The 17804-nt window shown below is 41.8% G+C and overlaps 1 protein-coding gene and 1 non-coding gene across 4 annotated transcripts in view; both read right to left on the bottom strand.

Moving 5' to 3' along the window:
* PLXNC1 (plexin C1) overlaps positions 1 to 17804 on the bottom strand; it is a 183925-nt gene that overhangs the window by 91007 nt on the left and 75114 nt on the right. For all 3 annotated transcript variants that reach the window (XM_070409572.1, XM_070409571.1, XM_070409570.1), the window contains exons 6-9: positions 12074 to 12215; positions 8631 to 8718; positions 6180 to 6282; positions 5944 to 6045 (exon numbers count right to left, since the gene is read on the bottom strand). In XM_070409572.1, coding sequence (XP_070265673.1) covers positions 5944 to 6045; positions 6180 to 6282; positions 8631 to 8718; positions 12074 to 12215 — 435 coding nt within the window. The remainder of the gene's footprint in view (positions 1 to 5943; positions 6046 to 6179; positions 6283 to 8630; positions 8719 to 12073; positions 12216 to 17804) is intronic.
* LOC139007877 (small nucleolar RNA SNORA42/SNORA80 family) lies at positions 16056 to 16189 on the bottom strand. The gene has a single exon (XR_011471013.1). It is a non-coding gene; the product is annotated as a small nucleolar RNA SNORA42/SNORA80 family (small nucleolar RNA).

The following is a 17804-nucleotide window of genomic DNA, read 5'->3' on the forward strand; positions in this document are numbered from 1 at the left end:
AGGACTGGATGAAAGTCACGTGGATTCAAACCCAGCTGGAAATCTGAAACCAAAGGACCTTAGTGAGATGAAAGGTAGCATAACTAATTAAAGGAAAGCCTCCTGTAGGGCTCTACAGGGGTGAGGATTTGGTTCAGAATTATTTAACGTCTTTATTAATGACTGAGCAGGACAGAAGTAATATATTAATGAAATGTACAGATTGAGAAGAGTGGCAACCAGCAGTGGAGATGGTAAAGTGTAAAAGGAGGTGAGAGATGGAAGGAAAATACAATCCCACCAAAGAAAAATTAGAGAACTAAATGGATCAAAAAGGTTATCCATTTGCTGCTTGGGCCCCTGGTACAGACCTCAGAAACTTGAGACGTAACTTCCAGTTGGTCCCGGGAATGGGCAAGAGCTAGAATGCCGACTGAGGTAGACCTGCGACCTCCAGGGACAAGGTGATGGACCACAGCCCCGTGCTGAGAGATCAAGGCTCACTCCTCTGACCTGGGGACTCTAAGGTGAGGCTGCCATGGCCCAGGGCGGGGCTGCCAAGGCCACTCCATAAAGCTGCTACCCTTTGTCACTGAGCCTTCCTGGTGTGGCACCTCAGAACCGGACTGGCCGATTGGACTGGCCGACCAGGACTCCATGACCAGGGAGGGCAGCTCCCTCTCCAGCAGGGACCCCTGGTTGTGGATTGAACCCAGCCACTCAGGGTTTCACTTTGGCAGGAGACTCTTGCTGCTCCACTCTCCTAAGGGCCTCCGTTTCCCTTCTGTGTTAGAGAAGATGCCGGCTTTGCCTGGGTCTGACTCCATCACTCTGACACCCCAACCTACCCATCTCCTCTGGAGGCTCGATACTAACACGCTCCCCTCACAGCCTGCCCAGGCTGGAGGTCTTTGTCCCACCCGTCTGCGGCACAGATGGGGCAGGCATGGCGTGCCAAGAGAAGCTAGTATTAGTTTCCTCCCTTCCAGGTTGATTTTTATCATCAATACCACTCGGTTTACCATTTGCTTATTTTCATCTAAGGTCGTACAATGTAGAGTAGTGGCCAAAACTGCGGGCTCTGCCATTAGACTGCCTTGGTTTAAGTCTCTTGCCTGTCGTTTACTTCCTGCCACCCTCTGTAAAATATCCTGATCTGTAAAACGGGCAAAATTGGTCCATCGTGAGGCTGACACAAAGAGATACTCGGGGCTGCGGATACAGCATAGGTTCCACCAGCATCAGCTATCACTACTCAGTGCAGTACGTTCTGACATTCCTGCTTCCATCCTTTTCTCTTATGCACATTCACCTGTTGCCTGAAATGAATCTCACTTCCTCCAAAATATTGCAAGTTTTACAACGCAAGCTCCATGAGGATGCACACTCTGCCTGCCTGTCTAGCACAAAGTAGGCGTTCAATAAACGTATTTTGAACGTAGGAGTGAATGAATGAACAATTGGCAGTGAATCCCACAGCACCCAGTACAGTGGTGCGCCCACAGGAGCTACTCAGCAAGGTACATATTAAAGTTAATTTCACTTTCAAAGGCAAGGTCCTTGTCGCCCATGAGAATTAAAATGCATATTCAAAAGTGATGGAGGAAGAGAAAGAAAGGAATAGTTTGAATGTAAATTCTTCTAGAGGAGACATGGCTGTGTATAGTTTATTTCTGCACTTTGGCGATAAGCCTACCATCAAGAACAACAAATATTAGAACAACATCATTATCACAGATCTTCACAACCTCCCTTGAGAACAGGAAAGAGAGCAGCCACTCTTCTCTCAGCAGGCAGAGGCACTAGATAGAAGATTGTTAAGAAAAGGAAGGAAAAGAGGGTGGGGCAGGGTGACAGGGCCAACCGTCTCTGAAAGTACTTCTCAGCCAAAGGTCAGACACTGGGTTTTGAGTCCGTTTCCCTGTGTTGGCGATGCTTTTCCTTAACCCAGTCCCTGGTAAATGACAGCACTTATCCTTAGGTCAGAGTACAGGGTTGGGTCATTGGTCATGAATCTGTGCAAGGGCAACAGGCCCAAACTGGGATTGAACCAGAAACCCTATCTCCTAAGATCATGTCCTGGGATGAGCAAATTCATATGCTAAAAAAAAAATAAGATTTCATGAATCAGAACTATGGGCATATAAGACTGAAATAACTCTCAGGAGCATTCTAATGCCTTTGAGGAACAGAGTGAAAACTCCTAGGCCTGGCTGGAAGGCCCTGTAGATGCAGGCTCCAGGGGCATTCCAGACCCATGTCCCATATTTTCCTGCAACCTTCTGCTCCAGCCAAATTGAATCACTTGGGGTTTCCTAGAAGGGGTACCCCAGAATTTTCTGGCACCCCCACTATGCCTTTGCTTATACTAGTCCCTCTGCTTAGAACACCCACTCCTTAGTCTCCATGCGTTTGGATGCTTCTTGTCTCTCAAAGGTCAGCTGAAACGCCATCTCTGTCAATCAATCTACCCATCAATCAAAGACTTAACGAACCGCACCCATGAAGTGTTTTTCACTGCCAGGCACTGGGTTTACATAAACAGGGATGACTAAGATAAGGCCTGAGGCACAGAGAAACTCTCTGGGTTTGTATACTTTCTGGTACTTTCCCCATCCATGTTAACATTTCCTATCTTGTACTCTTACTTATGTACTCAAGTATGAGATTCATGAGCCTGATGGCAAGAGAGGTCCCTGATTCATTCGTGTCCTCCTCATTGCATCCATGGAGCTCAGTAAAATGATATCTAACAGGTGCTCCATGAATACTTGTAGGAAGAACCAACCCAAGCTCAGCATCATGAGCTTAAGACTGTGTCTGCAACAGGCATGTCGCATGTTCCCAGTGCCTGGCACCGTGCTGAGTGCTCAGTAGACAGGTGATGTGGGAGGATGCCTTGACGGAAAGCTCTCGATGGCTGTTCTGCTGGGAAGAGAGTGTTCAGGCCAACATGGGGACCCAAATCAGAAATCTGAATTTTCCCATTCCACACGATAGTGAAAGGCAGCAGTGTTTCATGGAAAATGAGAAATTCTTCCTGTGACAAATAACTCTGTTCTCTATCAACCAAAACTGAGATTCTGTGCTGAGTCATATATTTAAAGACAGCACATTTCAGTATCAACAAACTGCCTCTCCCCAAACTAAGAAGCACCCATGGAGAAGCACTGATGATGGGTCTGGGCTTTGTTTATCTTCAGCCTCCTCCTGCTCTCTAGTGAGCCCAATAATTTTAACCATACAGCATCAAAGGTCAACATATACAGGAAGACAGTACAAGAAACCAGGAGTCAGTGACTTTAGTTTTTCCTCTTTAAAATAAAATAAATTTAAAAAGCCATTGCCTGGACATTACTCAACAATGAAAAGGACCAAACTATTGATACATAAAGGAACTCAGATAAATTTCCAGAGAATTACATTGAGTTAAAAATGCCTAGCCAAGAAGGGTACATCTGGGCAATTCCATTTATAATATGATAAAATCATAGAAACCGGGAACAGATCAGTGGTTGCCTGGGTCAGAGGTGGGGAGTGGGAGGGTGGAGGGAAATGCATATGGCTGTATATGGGCAACACGGGGTGACAGGGCTGCTTTGTTGTCTTGACTGTTGTCACTGTCAATATCCTACCTGTGAGGTTGTGCTATAGTTTTGCAAGATGTTAGTTATTATTGGAGGAAACTGGGCAAAAGATATGTGGGATCTCTCTGTATTGTTTTCTTATAACTATATGTGAATTGACAATTATCTCCAAAAACAGTTGAATTTTTTTTCTAAAACGATCTTGAAAAAGAACAAAGTTGAAGGATTCACACTTTCTGGTTTTAAAACTTATCACGAAGTTACAGTAACCAAAACAGTGTGTTATGGTTATAAAGCTAGACATATAGACCAATGGATTATAGCCAGAAATAAATCCTCACATATTTAGTCAAATTAATTTCAACAGGGAGGCAAGATTATTCAGTGGGAAACGAACAGTCTTTTCAACAAATGGTGCTGGGAAAACTGGATATCCACCTGCAAAAGAATGGAGCTGGGCCCTTTCCTTATACCATATACAAAAATTAACTCAAAATGGACCAAAGCATTAAGTCTAAGAATTGAAACTATAACACTCATAAAAAGAAAATGTGGAGGAAAAGTGTAATAAAACTGGATTTGGCAATGATTTCTTGGGTACAATATCCAAAGCACAGGCAACAAGATAAAAATCTGTAAACTGGACTTTATCATTACATTAAAAAATTCTGTGCAAAAGACATAGTCAGAGGAATGAAAAGGCAACCTATAGAATGTGAAAAAATATTTGCAAATCACATACCTGGTCGGGGATTGATATCTGGAATATATAACAAACTCCTACAACAACAAAAAACACAAACAACATACCAAAACGATGGAAGCAACCCAAATGCCCATCAGCAGATGAATGGAGAAACAAAATGGGGTCTATCCACACAATAGAATACTATTCAGTCTTTAGAAGGAAAGAAATTCTGAACATGTTACAAAATGCATGAACTTTGAGGACACTATGTTAAGTGAAACAAGCCAGTCGCAAGAAGACAAATCTTGTATGATCCCACTTTTATAAGGTACCTAGGGTAATCTGTCTCAGAGACAGAAATGGTGGTTGCCAGGGTCGGAGTAGAAGGCAAAATGGGGAGTTATTGTTTAATGTGTATAGAGTTTCAGTTTTGCAAGATGAAATGTGTTCTGGCAATGGATGGTGGTGATGGTTACACAACAGTGTACACGTATAAAAGGATGGTAGAGATGGTAGATTTTATTCTATGTGTATTTCACCAAAATGTAAACAACGGAAACAACAAAGAAAAGTTTAATTTTTAAAAAAAGTCGCTGCCTCCTTGATCCCAGTTCCTGTAACTATGCCTTAGTTTTATAAATCAATGGGAAGAGGAAGGTCCCTCACTTAACAAGCCCATCAATCACTAAGACCTCAAAGACTGAAATATTGGCACACCAAGCTTCTGTAATGCTTTTAATTACCTTCATAATCCATTTTCATTCACATTCCCGTTGCCTGTTACTTAATTTACCTAAAGTTACTGTCAACTTTTCGGTAGTGATCAAAACTGTGCTACTTATTTATATTGGCACTTGACCTTAAAGAGCAGCAATTGGATAAATCAAAACCACAGATTAGTCTTGGAGTAGAAAACTGAGCCTTTAAAAAAAAAAGTTGTTCTGTTTCCTCTTACTAGACCCCAAGGTTAATGAGAATAAGAACTTGCCCTTTTGTTTTTCACATAGCAGATGCTCAATTAACTTCTGTCCACTGAAGGAAGTCAGCACTTCTCTGTTCTTGAAGCACAGCCCCAGTATCTGCCTGAAAATGCTTATATTGTCACCTCCTCTCTTTCAAATATGTCTATTAGTTGATCTTGGTGAATAAGAGGAATTTCCAATGAAATTTCATGAAGAATAACCATTTTTGAGAAGTGGAGAGAAAGGTAGATACATTATATAGAAATAACTCTTTGTTTTGGAGTTATTAACTACTGGTTAGATTGTCTCTACAAAGTAAAGAAAAGCAATTGGAATGTGTTTAGTGTGTCTACTTTGCATGCTCTCCCTTGCACATAATCCCCAGAAATGCGATCATAATATGTGGTTCGAACTGAAATCCCCTCAGTGCTGTGTGTTTTACTTCCTCCTAACTCTCCCCAAGTGAGCCACAAAGTCACCTTTAAAATTTTACTCCTCCCAGAACAACATTTTTCACAGTTACAGAATTTTAATTTCTTTTATGTGAATGTGCAGTCTTTGATGTACTGAGCCAATTAAATGAAACTTGGTTTAAAACCAAAGGTAAAAAAGGGAATTTTGGTATAAAGTAAAAAAGGGAATTTTTAAAAAAGGAACCCAAAGTGGTAGTTGTTATGGTCACTTAAAGGGGGATTTTCCCATTATCAACAGAAAAACAGAGCCTGACCTGCCTGCCCTGGTTGGTTCTGTTCATCTTATTCCCCTCGAACCCGCCTCCTCCTGCTGTCTTGGATGGTGCCGGCTTCTCAACAGCAACTTGACAAGGTTCCTGAAATGAAGCACATCCTTCAACATCCAAATAGGAGGGAAGTTCAGAGTTTAAAAGAAACACAAAGGACAGGCGGGGCGGTTACCAACATTTATTTTTGGTTAAACCTTGATATACCAAAAATGTCACTTTACCTGGTTTCTGTCGTAATCAGAAGGGCTGCAGGCCGTGAAGGGGTGGATACACTTTCTCTCACTTTTACACCAAGCACAGCCAGTTCCAATACACGCTGGGCATCTGGCCACACAGAAAACCAACTTAATTCCTACATTTTTAGGGAAATCTTCATAGCCTAGAATTTCCCTCTGTGATGTGGCATGGGAGGATTTACGTAAAAGAAGAAGAAAAAATCCCTAGACAGACTGATGAACCCCAGGGGCGAGCGGAGAGGGCAGTCTTCTGGGGCTGGGGCCAGAGCACTGACTTGGTGGACCTGCTCTGGGGGTCTCTGACTGATTGACTGTCTTCACACCCACAGGAGGGTTACCATGGAAACCTGAAGCTGGGTCACCGGCTGCACAGGTAGATAACAGGAACCCACTGAGTCTGTTTCTGAATCTACTTCTGCTATTTGTCTACCCTCAGGTAAATTCCCCTCTGGAGGCTGGTCTCCCCGCTCCCACCCTCACCCTGCCCATCTCAGCAGTAACACCACCAACTGCCCAGAGGGAATGGGATGCCAGTGTTTGCTTTTTAATTAAATTGAGGAAGAATTGTGTCTACTAATCAAATAGCCTATCATGCATGGATAACAGCGGAGGGCCTGAAAAGCACTTACAGGATCATCAGAGTTAGAGAACAACAAATATACAAACAGAGGTTGTTCTGGAAACAGGAGGCCACAGGAAGGCCAGGGACAGTGAGAGGACTAGCACAGGGAAAGGGGACACCATTCACGTTTTGTATGTTCTTCAAGAAACGCCAAAGCATTCTGAGATTGACCCATAGCAACTGCCGTCTCAGTGGGAGAAGAAGACCCAGCTCAGTGTTTATCTGAGGGCGCGAGGGCAGGTCTGCCATTTGCATTCCTATCCTCCGCCCCAGGAGTGACTGCGGTACTCTGCTTCCCTCGGGGAAAGAGCATCACCCTCTGGGAGCTGTGGGTCTGAGGTCTGGTTGTGAATCACTGGCTGTGGGAGATGAAGCAAGTCACTGCTTTGTCTGGCCTCCACGCAGGGGTGGAGAGCTGCTTTATGTTTCAGCTCCCTTTGAGCCATAAAATTCTATTTAACTCTCCCCCTTTTCTCCTATTTTCATGGACTTCTGAGGCTTTCTGTATTAAGTTTGGCTCTTTTCCGTCTAAATTCATTCTGTTTATTAGAGATAACTGAACTCAGCCCTGCAAGGGTAAAGATAAGTTCCTGGTGCCTCTGTCCTAATAGCTGTAGAGCGGCCTCCCAACTCAGCTTCAAGTTTGAATTCATTTTCCTCAAAGAAACAATGGTTCCCAGGCCGGGCCAAAGAAGCTCACATTTGGTACTCACATAGCTGGTCAATCAAACCACTGAATGAACTATAGAATCACTAATAATAGAGCTTCCCATTGTTTCCATGGGAACCTCCACCCCATCTTCCAACTGGAAAATCAGGAATCTGAGAAACAAATTTCCTCTGTCCTCTCTGCTTTAGAAGCTAGGAGTGAGGCGTGGCTGGCCCTAACTCAGGGGATTGTGTAGCTCAACAGGGCCAAATGTGTTTTTTTTAAAAAGCAGCCCAGCTGTATAGCTCAGTGCTTGAGCTTTGACCCATGAAGCAAGAGGTCATGGGTTTGATTCCTGATCAGGGCACATGCCAGGGGTTGCGGGCTTGATCCCCAGTGGGGGATGTGTAGGAGGCAGCGGATCAATGTTTCTCTCTCATTGATGCTTCTATATCTCTCCCCCTCCCTTCCTCTTTCTCTAAAAAAATGAATAAAAACATATTTAAAAAAGAAAAAAAAGGTGGGGGCAGAATTAGCATTCTTTTTTAAATTAAATTTATTGGGGTGACATTGGTTAAGAGCATTATGTAAGTTTTAAGTGTACGGGTTTATGATAATCAACTGTATATTGCACTGTGTGCTCACCACCCAAAGTCTAGTTTCCCTCTGTCATCATCTATTTGACCCTCTTTATCCTACTTATCCTTTCCCACCCCCTTCCCTCTGGTAACCACCATACTGCTGTCTGTGTTTATGGGTTTAACATGTTCTCTGATGAAACAGACTCAATCTGCTCCTTCTCCTTGAGTGTGACTTCCCCTTATCTCACGCTCACACTCTCTCTGGACTCGAGTTCCCAAAGCCATTCTGATCAGGGGAGAAGCTGGCAGCACCCCTTCGACTGTACTTACTTCAAGGCCTCCTCTGGGTCCCTCTTGGCAGAAACCCTCCAGCACAGCTGTGTGCTCCTTAGCCGCCCCCTGGCTTAGGGCGGAACGAGCTCCCTCGCTAGCTCAGGGCCCTCCCAGCTCCCGTTAGGCCACGCTCCAAAAGGCACTTTGGAAAGTTCTACTCCACAAAAGAGTTCTTTAGGAAGTTGAGGAGTAAAGCAAATAAATAAATTACAGCCAATGAGAGGATATTTAGATTTCAAATAAAATCTTACTCTCTTAATGACGAGCAGTTGGTAAAGTTGAATCTTTTTGATAAATGCCAAGAGCGGAAGGAGAACGTCACGTCGATAACTAAAACATCTGGAGCAAAGGGAGAAAAGAAAGTCATTTACCGTGGAGTCCTGCTATCATCCAGCAAAGCTGTACATGCAAAACATAAATATTTTTGCCTCCTTTGCGTATGGGGGCGGGGGGTGCCAGCTGCTGGCTCACATTTCGATCAGTATGAGGTTCTTTCCCGTGGGCCATTCACGCCAGGCAGCCAGAGCGCACAGCACAAGCTCCAAACAGACCCGGCCCTCCTCGCGTGCAGGCCTCCCGTGGATAATCACTAGGAAAAAGCCATTTTCCAGCCCATTTACATCTCATATTCTCCCCGGGATCAGTATCTCAACTTGTAATTGGCCACGGCATCAGAATAAAACAAGTCACTGAGCAAGAAGTGCCTAGAACATGAGAATCAGAATGTGAGCGAGGAAAGCCTGCACCTTCAGAAAAGTCAGTACTACAATGTTTACCTAACAAACTCTAAAACCTGGCTCCCAGCGGCTGCCATGATCTTGGAGTCAACTGTTGCCAAATCTGAGATGCAGGCTTTCTTATCAAACGTTTGAAAACCTACCCATTGGTTAGAAAACCTCAAAAAAATAAAAATAAAATAAAGTCAGGAAGATAAACGCTGTGTTAACACTGCGTTAGAAAAAGGTCCTATTTCCTGATTTCCTGTTCCTCTTTAATGTACACGGTACCCGATCCGAGATGCTTCCCCACCCAGCTGGCTGTCAGAATCACTTGGGAAATGATGAAAATGCAGATCCCAGAGCCACGCTCCTAGCTATTCTGACTGAGCGGGCCTGGGGCATGGCTGGAGTCTGTGGCTTGGAATGCTCCCCACGTAATGATCATCTACAGTCAGGTTTGGGCGCCCTTCACATCCTGCTGGGACAGGGATCAGTGCTACTCGTTTGTTTCCACTGTCGCCCATTTTGGTATGAATATCTTCTTCCTTTGATAAATGAATGGGGAGAGTAGATGATATTTTTTTTAAATGAAAGTCTTTACTTGACAGAAGAAGAAGCTGGCCTAATTTTGTTGGCACCTCTAATTTTCTTACTGAAATTTTAGCAGTGTGTGGTTTGCAACAATCTGAGAGTCCTGACTTTCAGTGGCTTCTCTAGAGCAACCAAACTCATTCTGAAAGCCAGAGCGCCTCATAAAAGTCTGCGCACATACAGCAGGCCTGTGCGAAATGGTGATCCTCTGTTCTGAGACAGGATGCTTGAGGGCTGGCTGGACCCCTCAGCAAGGGCACTTGAACAGACACTTGCTAAGTGTCAGGAGAACAAACACATGGACGTTCATCACTGAGGCACCCGGAGAAAATACAGGTCCATGGAATCCACAAGTGTCCAGTGATGAAGACCCCAAAAGTCATACTCTTCTGAGTATCAACTGTGCACAAATCACAATTGGGGATATCACAGGGAAATAAAGCATTTGCAGTTATTCTGGAGAGATAAAATAGCTCAGGGGAAAAACACAACAATGACAGTCAAGGAAACACCCTGAGTGTTCTGAGGTCCATTAGCACCTGTGAGAGAGCACGGGGTGCTAGAGTGACCGGGACAGTGAGAGCAGGATCCAGCAAAGCTGTTTGGAACACTTTCTCCCCAATGTTTCAAAGCAGAAGAGCAACAGGATTTGGTGTAAAGGGTGAGGTTACTCTAGGCCATGGACAAGGGTTTGAATGGTCATTGGCTAGCTGAGTACAAGAGGTAGGAAGTGAGTTTGCTTGCTCAGAATATGCAAGGCATTCAAAAAAAGGGCAGGCAAAGGGTTGAGTGCAATCGATAGGGGCTCTAAAAGCAACCAGCAACTTTACAAGGCACTCTCAAAAACTTCAGAAGCATATTTTATAGGTGAGCAAGATCTGCATTTTAATACCCAAAATTAACTAGAAGGACATCACCAAGGCTGTATAGTATGGGCAAAGAAGTGTGAAATACTGAAATAGTATTTCAAGCAATTCAGACACAAACAGTCACCATGAGCCCAGTAGCTGAGAGGCACTTTTTAAGCTTGGCGCTCTGGCCGGTGCATTTGATTCCCTTTTGAGGGGTTTAGGATTAATTAGGCAGCACCAGCTCTCACCACGAGCATCAGCTCCATTATGACCTCACCCCTTCTAGGAAGACTGCACCAGAAACCTGCTCTACTTAGCATATGTTCCAAGGGACCTGGCGTATATGGCATACTATTCTTAATATGTTTACCCCCCCCCCTTCTTAGCGCTATGTGTTCTAACCAGGTCCACCTCCCCGAGAAAGGTTGTTTCCCCAGGTGGGAATGTTTCCCTGGAGTTAGGGATTAACGGGACTAGGGACCAATCTCTCTCTCACTCACAGGGACTCATGAGTTCTCAGTCTGTCTACTGTAACTCATCACCATCTCTGGAATCCATCCTCTCTCCATCCTCATCTGCCTCAATCTCAGCTCTCATTGTCCACCTCACCTGGACCACTGCAACAGCCTTCCTTCTATCTGATCTTTCAGAACTCACTCTTCCCTCTTCTAGCCCATTCTCTACCTGAGGCCATTCATTCATTCATACAACAACAACAAAATCCACTGATTGAAAATGGCTACTTTGTGCCGGACACTTTGTGCCTTCTTTGGTATCCATTTTTTATCACTTTGCTTTCCACCTGTCCCTACTCCATTTGCCTTAGTTACACAGAACCTCTTTTGGCTCCTTAAGCAAAGCTTTTTCTCTCTATACTAGTGGGTCTCTGCTTAGAATACTCTTCCCCCTCTTCTTTGTCTGGCTCAAACCTATTCATCTTCTAGGAGGCTTTCCTTGTCCCCTCTGCCACCTCAAGTCCAGTTAGGCTTCCTTTTCATGTGCTTCCCATTGTACTTACATACAACATTGTAACAAGCTGTTTACTAATTTCTACCCCAATAGGCTTTAAATACCATGACCAAGGACCAGGTCAGTCTTTTTTTGGTTACTGTATCCCTAGCACCTAGCACAGTACTTGGCACATAGTAGTTGTTCAATAAATACTTCTTGTCTGTATGAATGAATGAATGAATGAATGCCAGGAACTTAAGTTAATAGAATACTGGCCACTCTATTCTCTCCTCTCACCAAGGACATCCCAACTCTTCAGATGTCTGAATTCTCTGAAGCATTTGGATTGGGTCAGCCCAATGGTCTCTGGCTTTCTCCACTTGCCTATCCAACTGACTGTCCTCTGTCGTCCTCAGTCACATCTGACAGTGGGCTCCTGCAGTCATGGAAGAGGCAGAGCAGAGGTCTATAGCGTTGGACTATTTAGATTTTCTGTCATTTAACTTGCTTCCTGAGCATTTGAACTCAGGAGATTCTCTTGCCTTCTTCACTTTCTAATAAAAAGCACCAATGTCCACTTACCTTTGTAGGATGCTGCGGTCAGCATGCTGCAGGTGCAGCTCTCATTGGGCGCACTTCTGCAGAGCTCCCTGCCAGTGTCCGCGTTCTTCACCACGCACCCCGAGTGTCTTGGAGAGATGCTTCCCACTAATGTCACTGTAATCTGTGGGAGGAAGAAGATGACCCGGGAACCAAATCACTGTCTGTCTCATTTCCATCCATTGCAGAATCTTAAGTGAACTCACCCTTTGACTCACCATAGAAGATTTCTCAGATTGCCGACGTAAAGAGAGATGTTTCATTGGCTATTAGGTTTGCTCTTTTGTGAATCACATATTCAATTCTTGGACTGTTTCTCTTCCTCAACCCTTGCTTATAGGTGAATATAAAACTGTCTCACCACCTTTATTATTTTATTTTTAAAAACTTATATCTTTGATCCATCTGGAGTTTATTTTTATATATAGTATGAGATAGGGTCCAACCTTAGTTTTAGCCAGATGGTTAATCAGCTATGTTGTAACCATTTACAAAACAAAACAAAAAACTCACTTGCCCAACTGAACTGAAATACCATTTTTGTCATATATTAGATGACCATATATTTAGAATCTATTTCTGAACTCTGCTCTGTTCCAGTGATCTACTGAGCTAATTCTATCCCAATTCATCAAGTTTTTACTACTGTGAATTTAAACATATTTACTATATGATAAGTATATTTATATCCTTATTTTTATAATTTTCTTAGCATTTCCTAGATAATATTCTTCCATATAAAGTTTAATATCATTTTGTCCAAAGGGAGTAGGATATTGAACTGGAATTATACTAAATATATATACATTAATTTTAGGAGAATTTATATCTTTATGATATTAAATATCACCATCCAAACACATGATTTTTTTTTCCATTTGTTTCCCTTTGGTCCAGGGTTCGTTTAAGGGAGTGTACCTTTCCCTAGCTGGGTGGCTCCATTGGTTGGAGCATTGTCTCATACACCAAGAGGTTGGGGGTTCAATTCCCAGGCACATACCCACGTTGTGGGTTTGATCCCCAGTCGGGGTGTGTATGGGAGGCAACCGATTGATGTTTCTCTCTCTATCTCTCTCCCTTCCTCTGTCTCTAAGATCATTAAAGCACATACACACACAACATATCCTCAGGTGAGGATTAAAAAACAAACAAACAAACAAACAAATAAGTAAATAAGAGGGTGTACATTGATTTTCCAGGTGTCAGCTCTGTATTTCTTATTGCTGGTTGCTAATACCAGTTTATAGTTAAGGACATCCCAACTCTTCAGATGTCTGAATTCTCTGAACCATTTGGATTCGGTCAACCCAATGGCTTGTGAAATCTACTTTTAAAATTATTTAAGATTTTATTTGTGGTGAAACATATGACCAAATTTGGAGGTGGTGACTATTCTGTGGGTACACAAGGGGTCACAAAAATAAAACCATGAAATTGCCTCTAAAGCAACTTTCCCCCCAAGGAATTAACAAAAACAAGGCAGCCAGTCCTCCTGTTGAAAAGGAAACTTAAAGGAATGAATATGCCGATGGAGAGTCCCTTTGCACCAGGCGCACAAAAGGGTAGTGATGGGAAGGTGGGCTAGGCATTAGAAAGCTGGAGCAGGGGAAGTGGAAACCTTATCCTGAGGCTGAAGAGCTCTGATCCCAGACTACCTGGGAGGGTCCACCTTCTGTTATACTCTGACCTCTGCCCAGACTTTCTGTGTGGCCACCTAGGATTCTGCTGTCCTTTGTCCTCTAATAAGCTAAATCTATCTTAGCCTGGGGGTCAATCCCATCTTTCTATTTTCACAGAATTCTGTTTCTGTGCCATAGAATGATGCTGGGAGAAGGCAAGTTCTTACAGTCCAACCTGGAAGAACCAAAGTCCATCCATCTTTAGGGACTTGAGGCTACTAACGTACTCCATGCCATTCCCACCAACTCGCTCATCTTCAACAAACGGCTGACCTCTCATCCACCTGCCTTCTTCAACTCTGCATTTATAGCTGCATTACAATCTCAGCATACAGTCACATCACATATTACCCTGTATGCATATATATCTTAACTGTATTTTACTAAGAAAAGTTTTTTTAAATCCTATTTTTACCAGTTGTTTTAAATTTTCACATTTCCTTCTAGTTCTCACATACATAGTTTTAATGTAACTATAATCATTGCATTTATTTAATCCATAAACATTTATCAAGGTCTTAACATGTGCCAAGAGCTGTGCAAAGTACTGACTACTCTAGTGAACCGAACAGCTACAGTCCTGATCCTCAAAGAGCTTATAGTCTAGTAGAAGGATGGAAAAGTCCACTAGACTAAATCTAGTCTAGTTTTAGGGCCACACAGGATTAAGAGATCAGTAAGAAAGGACAGAAGCCTGGGCTATGATGGTACAGTGGAAATGGACAGATTCAAGATGCCCTTTAGCGGCAGCATAGAGCAGGATTGGAAATGGGGCATGTGGATATGAAGGATTGGGTGAGCAAATGGATGGATAGAGGTACCAGGTACTGAGACGGGACACAATGAGGAAGAGGCCAATTTTGGGTAGAAAATTCAAGATTTCAATTTTGAATGTGTTTAGTGTGTGATAATCAAGGGATATGGGCCTGGAGCTTAGACACACTCTCTGGGGTTGAGATAAAGGAGACATGAACATATAGGTGATACATAAAGCTGTGGGAGTGGGTAAGACTGTCTGTGAATAAAGTAGAGAGTCAGAAGAGAGGAAGAATCAAAACTGGGCCTGAAACAACTCTAATATTTAGAGTCAGGGAGAGAAGGAGCCAGCAAGGGAGGCTGAACCATGGCCGAGGAGAAGAAAGACAGCATGGACAGGGTGTGCAATGAAAAAGAAGGTTTCAAGAACCTGGCCAGTCAGCCAGGTAGGATGAGGACTAGTGGCATCTGCTGAAATGGCTACATGGAGTCAACCAGTGACCTCAGGGAGAACAGTTTCCAGGGAACAGTGGGGCAAAAGCCAGTTTGGGGTGATCTGAAAATAGGAAAAAGCAAGTTTTTCTCAAGTGCTGTGGAAGGAGAGGTTAGCCAGGAAGTTGAAGGTATTTTTGTGTGGTTTTGGGTTCCAGATGAATATGGTTAAAAAGCTGAAGCCTTGGCTTAATAAACCCAACATGGGAATCCTTAGATCCTTAGCAGGTTGATAGTTCTTTCTTGAACTACAATGGATAAAGAGAAAATGAAGACACAAAGGATCCGATAAAGTTTCAGTGTCAATTAACTGATAATGCCCATGGGGGCCAAGGAACATTCCACTAGGTCAACATGCCTTATTTTACTTAACTATTCCCCTTATTGCCAAGCAGTTCCATCATTTCCAGATTTCTAATTCTATAAATGCTACTGCAATAGCATCTGTATGCTTCTGGATTTTCTTCTTTCAAGTTACTTCTTCAGAATTCTAAGCCTGGAATTGCTGCTTGCAACAGAATGAATATATTTATGACTTTTGAAACATACTGCCAAATTGCTTTCCAAAAAGATTGTGCTAATTGGCACTGCCAACACTAGGTGTTAGCATATCTTATTATCACTTTAATTTGTATTTATTTGGGAGCTGGTGAAGTTGAACATATTGCCATATCTATAGCTAACTCTCTAAACCTCTTCTTGTGAGAATATACACGTTGTCCACTTACTTTTGGTGTCTTAATGTATTTCTTTTTAATGTTTCCTAGCTTTAATATCTTGCAATTAATATTTTACTTATTGCAAATGTTTTCCTAATGCATGTGATTTAGTTACTTCTTAGTTTTTGTTGTATAGATTTTCAAAGTCAAGTTTATGAGTATTTTTTGTTATTTCATACTATATTGCTTCAAAGCTAAGAAAATTATACTTCCCAATTATTTGATGCTCAATTCTATTTTCTGTCAGCTTTTCATATGAACTTCTTAATTAACCTACATTTTATTTATTTATTATTATTATTATTTTTTTCTTTTTTCCACTGTGTAACCCATTTCAGTGCCTGCAACCTACTGGCAGAGGCTGGGGAATGGTTCATGGTCACAGTTTGCTCTGGCACAGGGCACTATGAGAGACCCAGGGGAACAGGCCTGCCATAAAGCCAAGCCCATGCATCTAAATTTTATTTTCATATTTAATGTAAAATGTGAATTAAATTACAGTTTTATATTGTAAGTTATCACAGTCCCTTTTATGAAATAATTATTGTGTTTCCTCTTATTTTATGGCATTTAATCTTTAAAAGTTTTACATCTACTTCTCAGCTTTTTACTCTGTTTCATGGAATAGAGTAAAAAGTACATTTTAAACCAGAATCATGGGCTGAATTATTGTCATTACATATATGTTTACAATCATATGGAAATGGTCTTGCTTAAATAATTTTCTTTTTTCAAAATATATTTTGGATATTCTTAACCAGTTCATATTATTCCAGATGAATTTTATATTAACTTTAAGACAGAGTCAATTTTCACTGGGATTACATAAAATCTAGAAAATAGATTGAGGAAGATGTGACATTTTTATTATATCTTCCCGCCAAGAAACATAGTATGTGTCTGGATATGTTAAAGATGCTTTTCATATCTTCTAAGAAAATACCTTGTGTGTTTTTGATTTTTACTTATGCTTTTAATTGATAAGTTTCCCTATTATGAATTATAAATAGCCTCAACAGATCACTGCCCTACATTCTAATTACTATTAGAATAAAATGCTCAAGACAAGCTGTTATAAAGCCAAAATGACTATTTTTGGTAGTTGTCTTCAACATGCATCTCCTAGTAAACATGATTTTAAATATAGGGTATATAAGATTAAACCTGAGAATTTCTGTTGTTTTGATGAATGGGACCTTTTATTAATGGACATTAACAGTTTGTTTTACATCACATGTAAATAAGGCTATTGATATTTAAATGGCTGTTGAACACTTAACACTTTGTTTTACTTTTACTAATTTAAAGTTATACCAGGTAAAGCTAATATGTTTGGATTTTGCAGATATACAACCACTTAACAGTGGCAAACAATGGTATTTTTGTCTATTCCAGTGCAATAATTATTCCTAGTACTCATTTCTTGTATTACTGGACTGGACAGAACTGAAAATGATGCTGACTGAATCAGTGATGGTGAAATTCCTTGTTTTCATTATAATTTGTAAAAGAATGTTTCTAGTGACTCTCTTTTAGAATCCATGCTCTTTGTGGGAAATACTTCATTCTGGCATTTTTGTTTTTATCAGTATAAGCCATTTTTACCGCATGTTAAAATCTCCTTATCGGCAGACACAAACATACTTTTACATAGTGCGAGAACAGGATATGCCATTCATCCTTTTTTGTGTTTGTGTTTCTTTACTTATCTATTCCTTACCTCTCCATCACGCATTCCATCGGGGGAGCCCATGTTTCCAACCTAGTAATCAATTCTTCCATATTTTTCTCAAATAACCATGAAGAGACGTATACGCATAAACTTAGATAGGGACTTTTTGATCAAAACATACTTTTCTGCATCTTGCTGTTTTTACTCAACCTCATGGAAATCCCTCCAAGATACCTGGATTGCTCTAATTATTTCTTTTTAATGCTGGTTTCTTCATGAGAATGAGAATATACTATCTTCTCATTGTTTTGTGTGAAGAGATGAAGCTTCTTGGGAACAGAGTCTCTGTGTTATAGGGGAGTTTTCTGTACCTAGAAAGTTACCACAATGCCATG

Source organism: Myotis yumanensis, unplaced genomic scaffold, assembly GCF_028538775.1.
Source record: "Myotis yumanensis isolate MYYU_CA2020_CCGP unplaced genomic scaffold, mMyoYum1.0.hap1 SCAF_3, whole genome shotgun sequence".
Lineage (NCBI taxonomy): Eukaryota > Metazoa > Chordata > Mammalia > Chiroptera > Vespertilionidae > Myotis > Myotis yumanensis.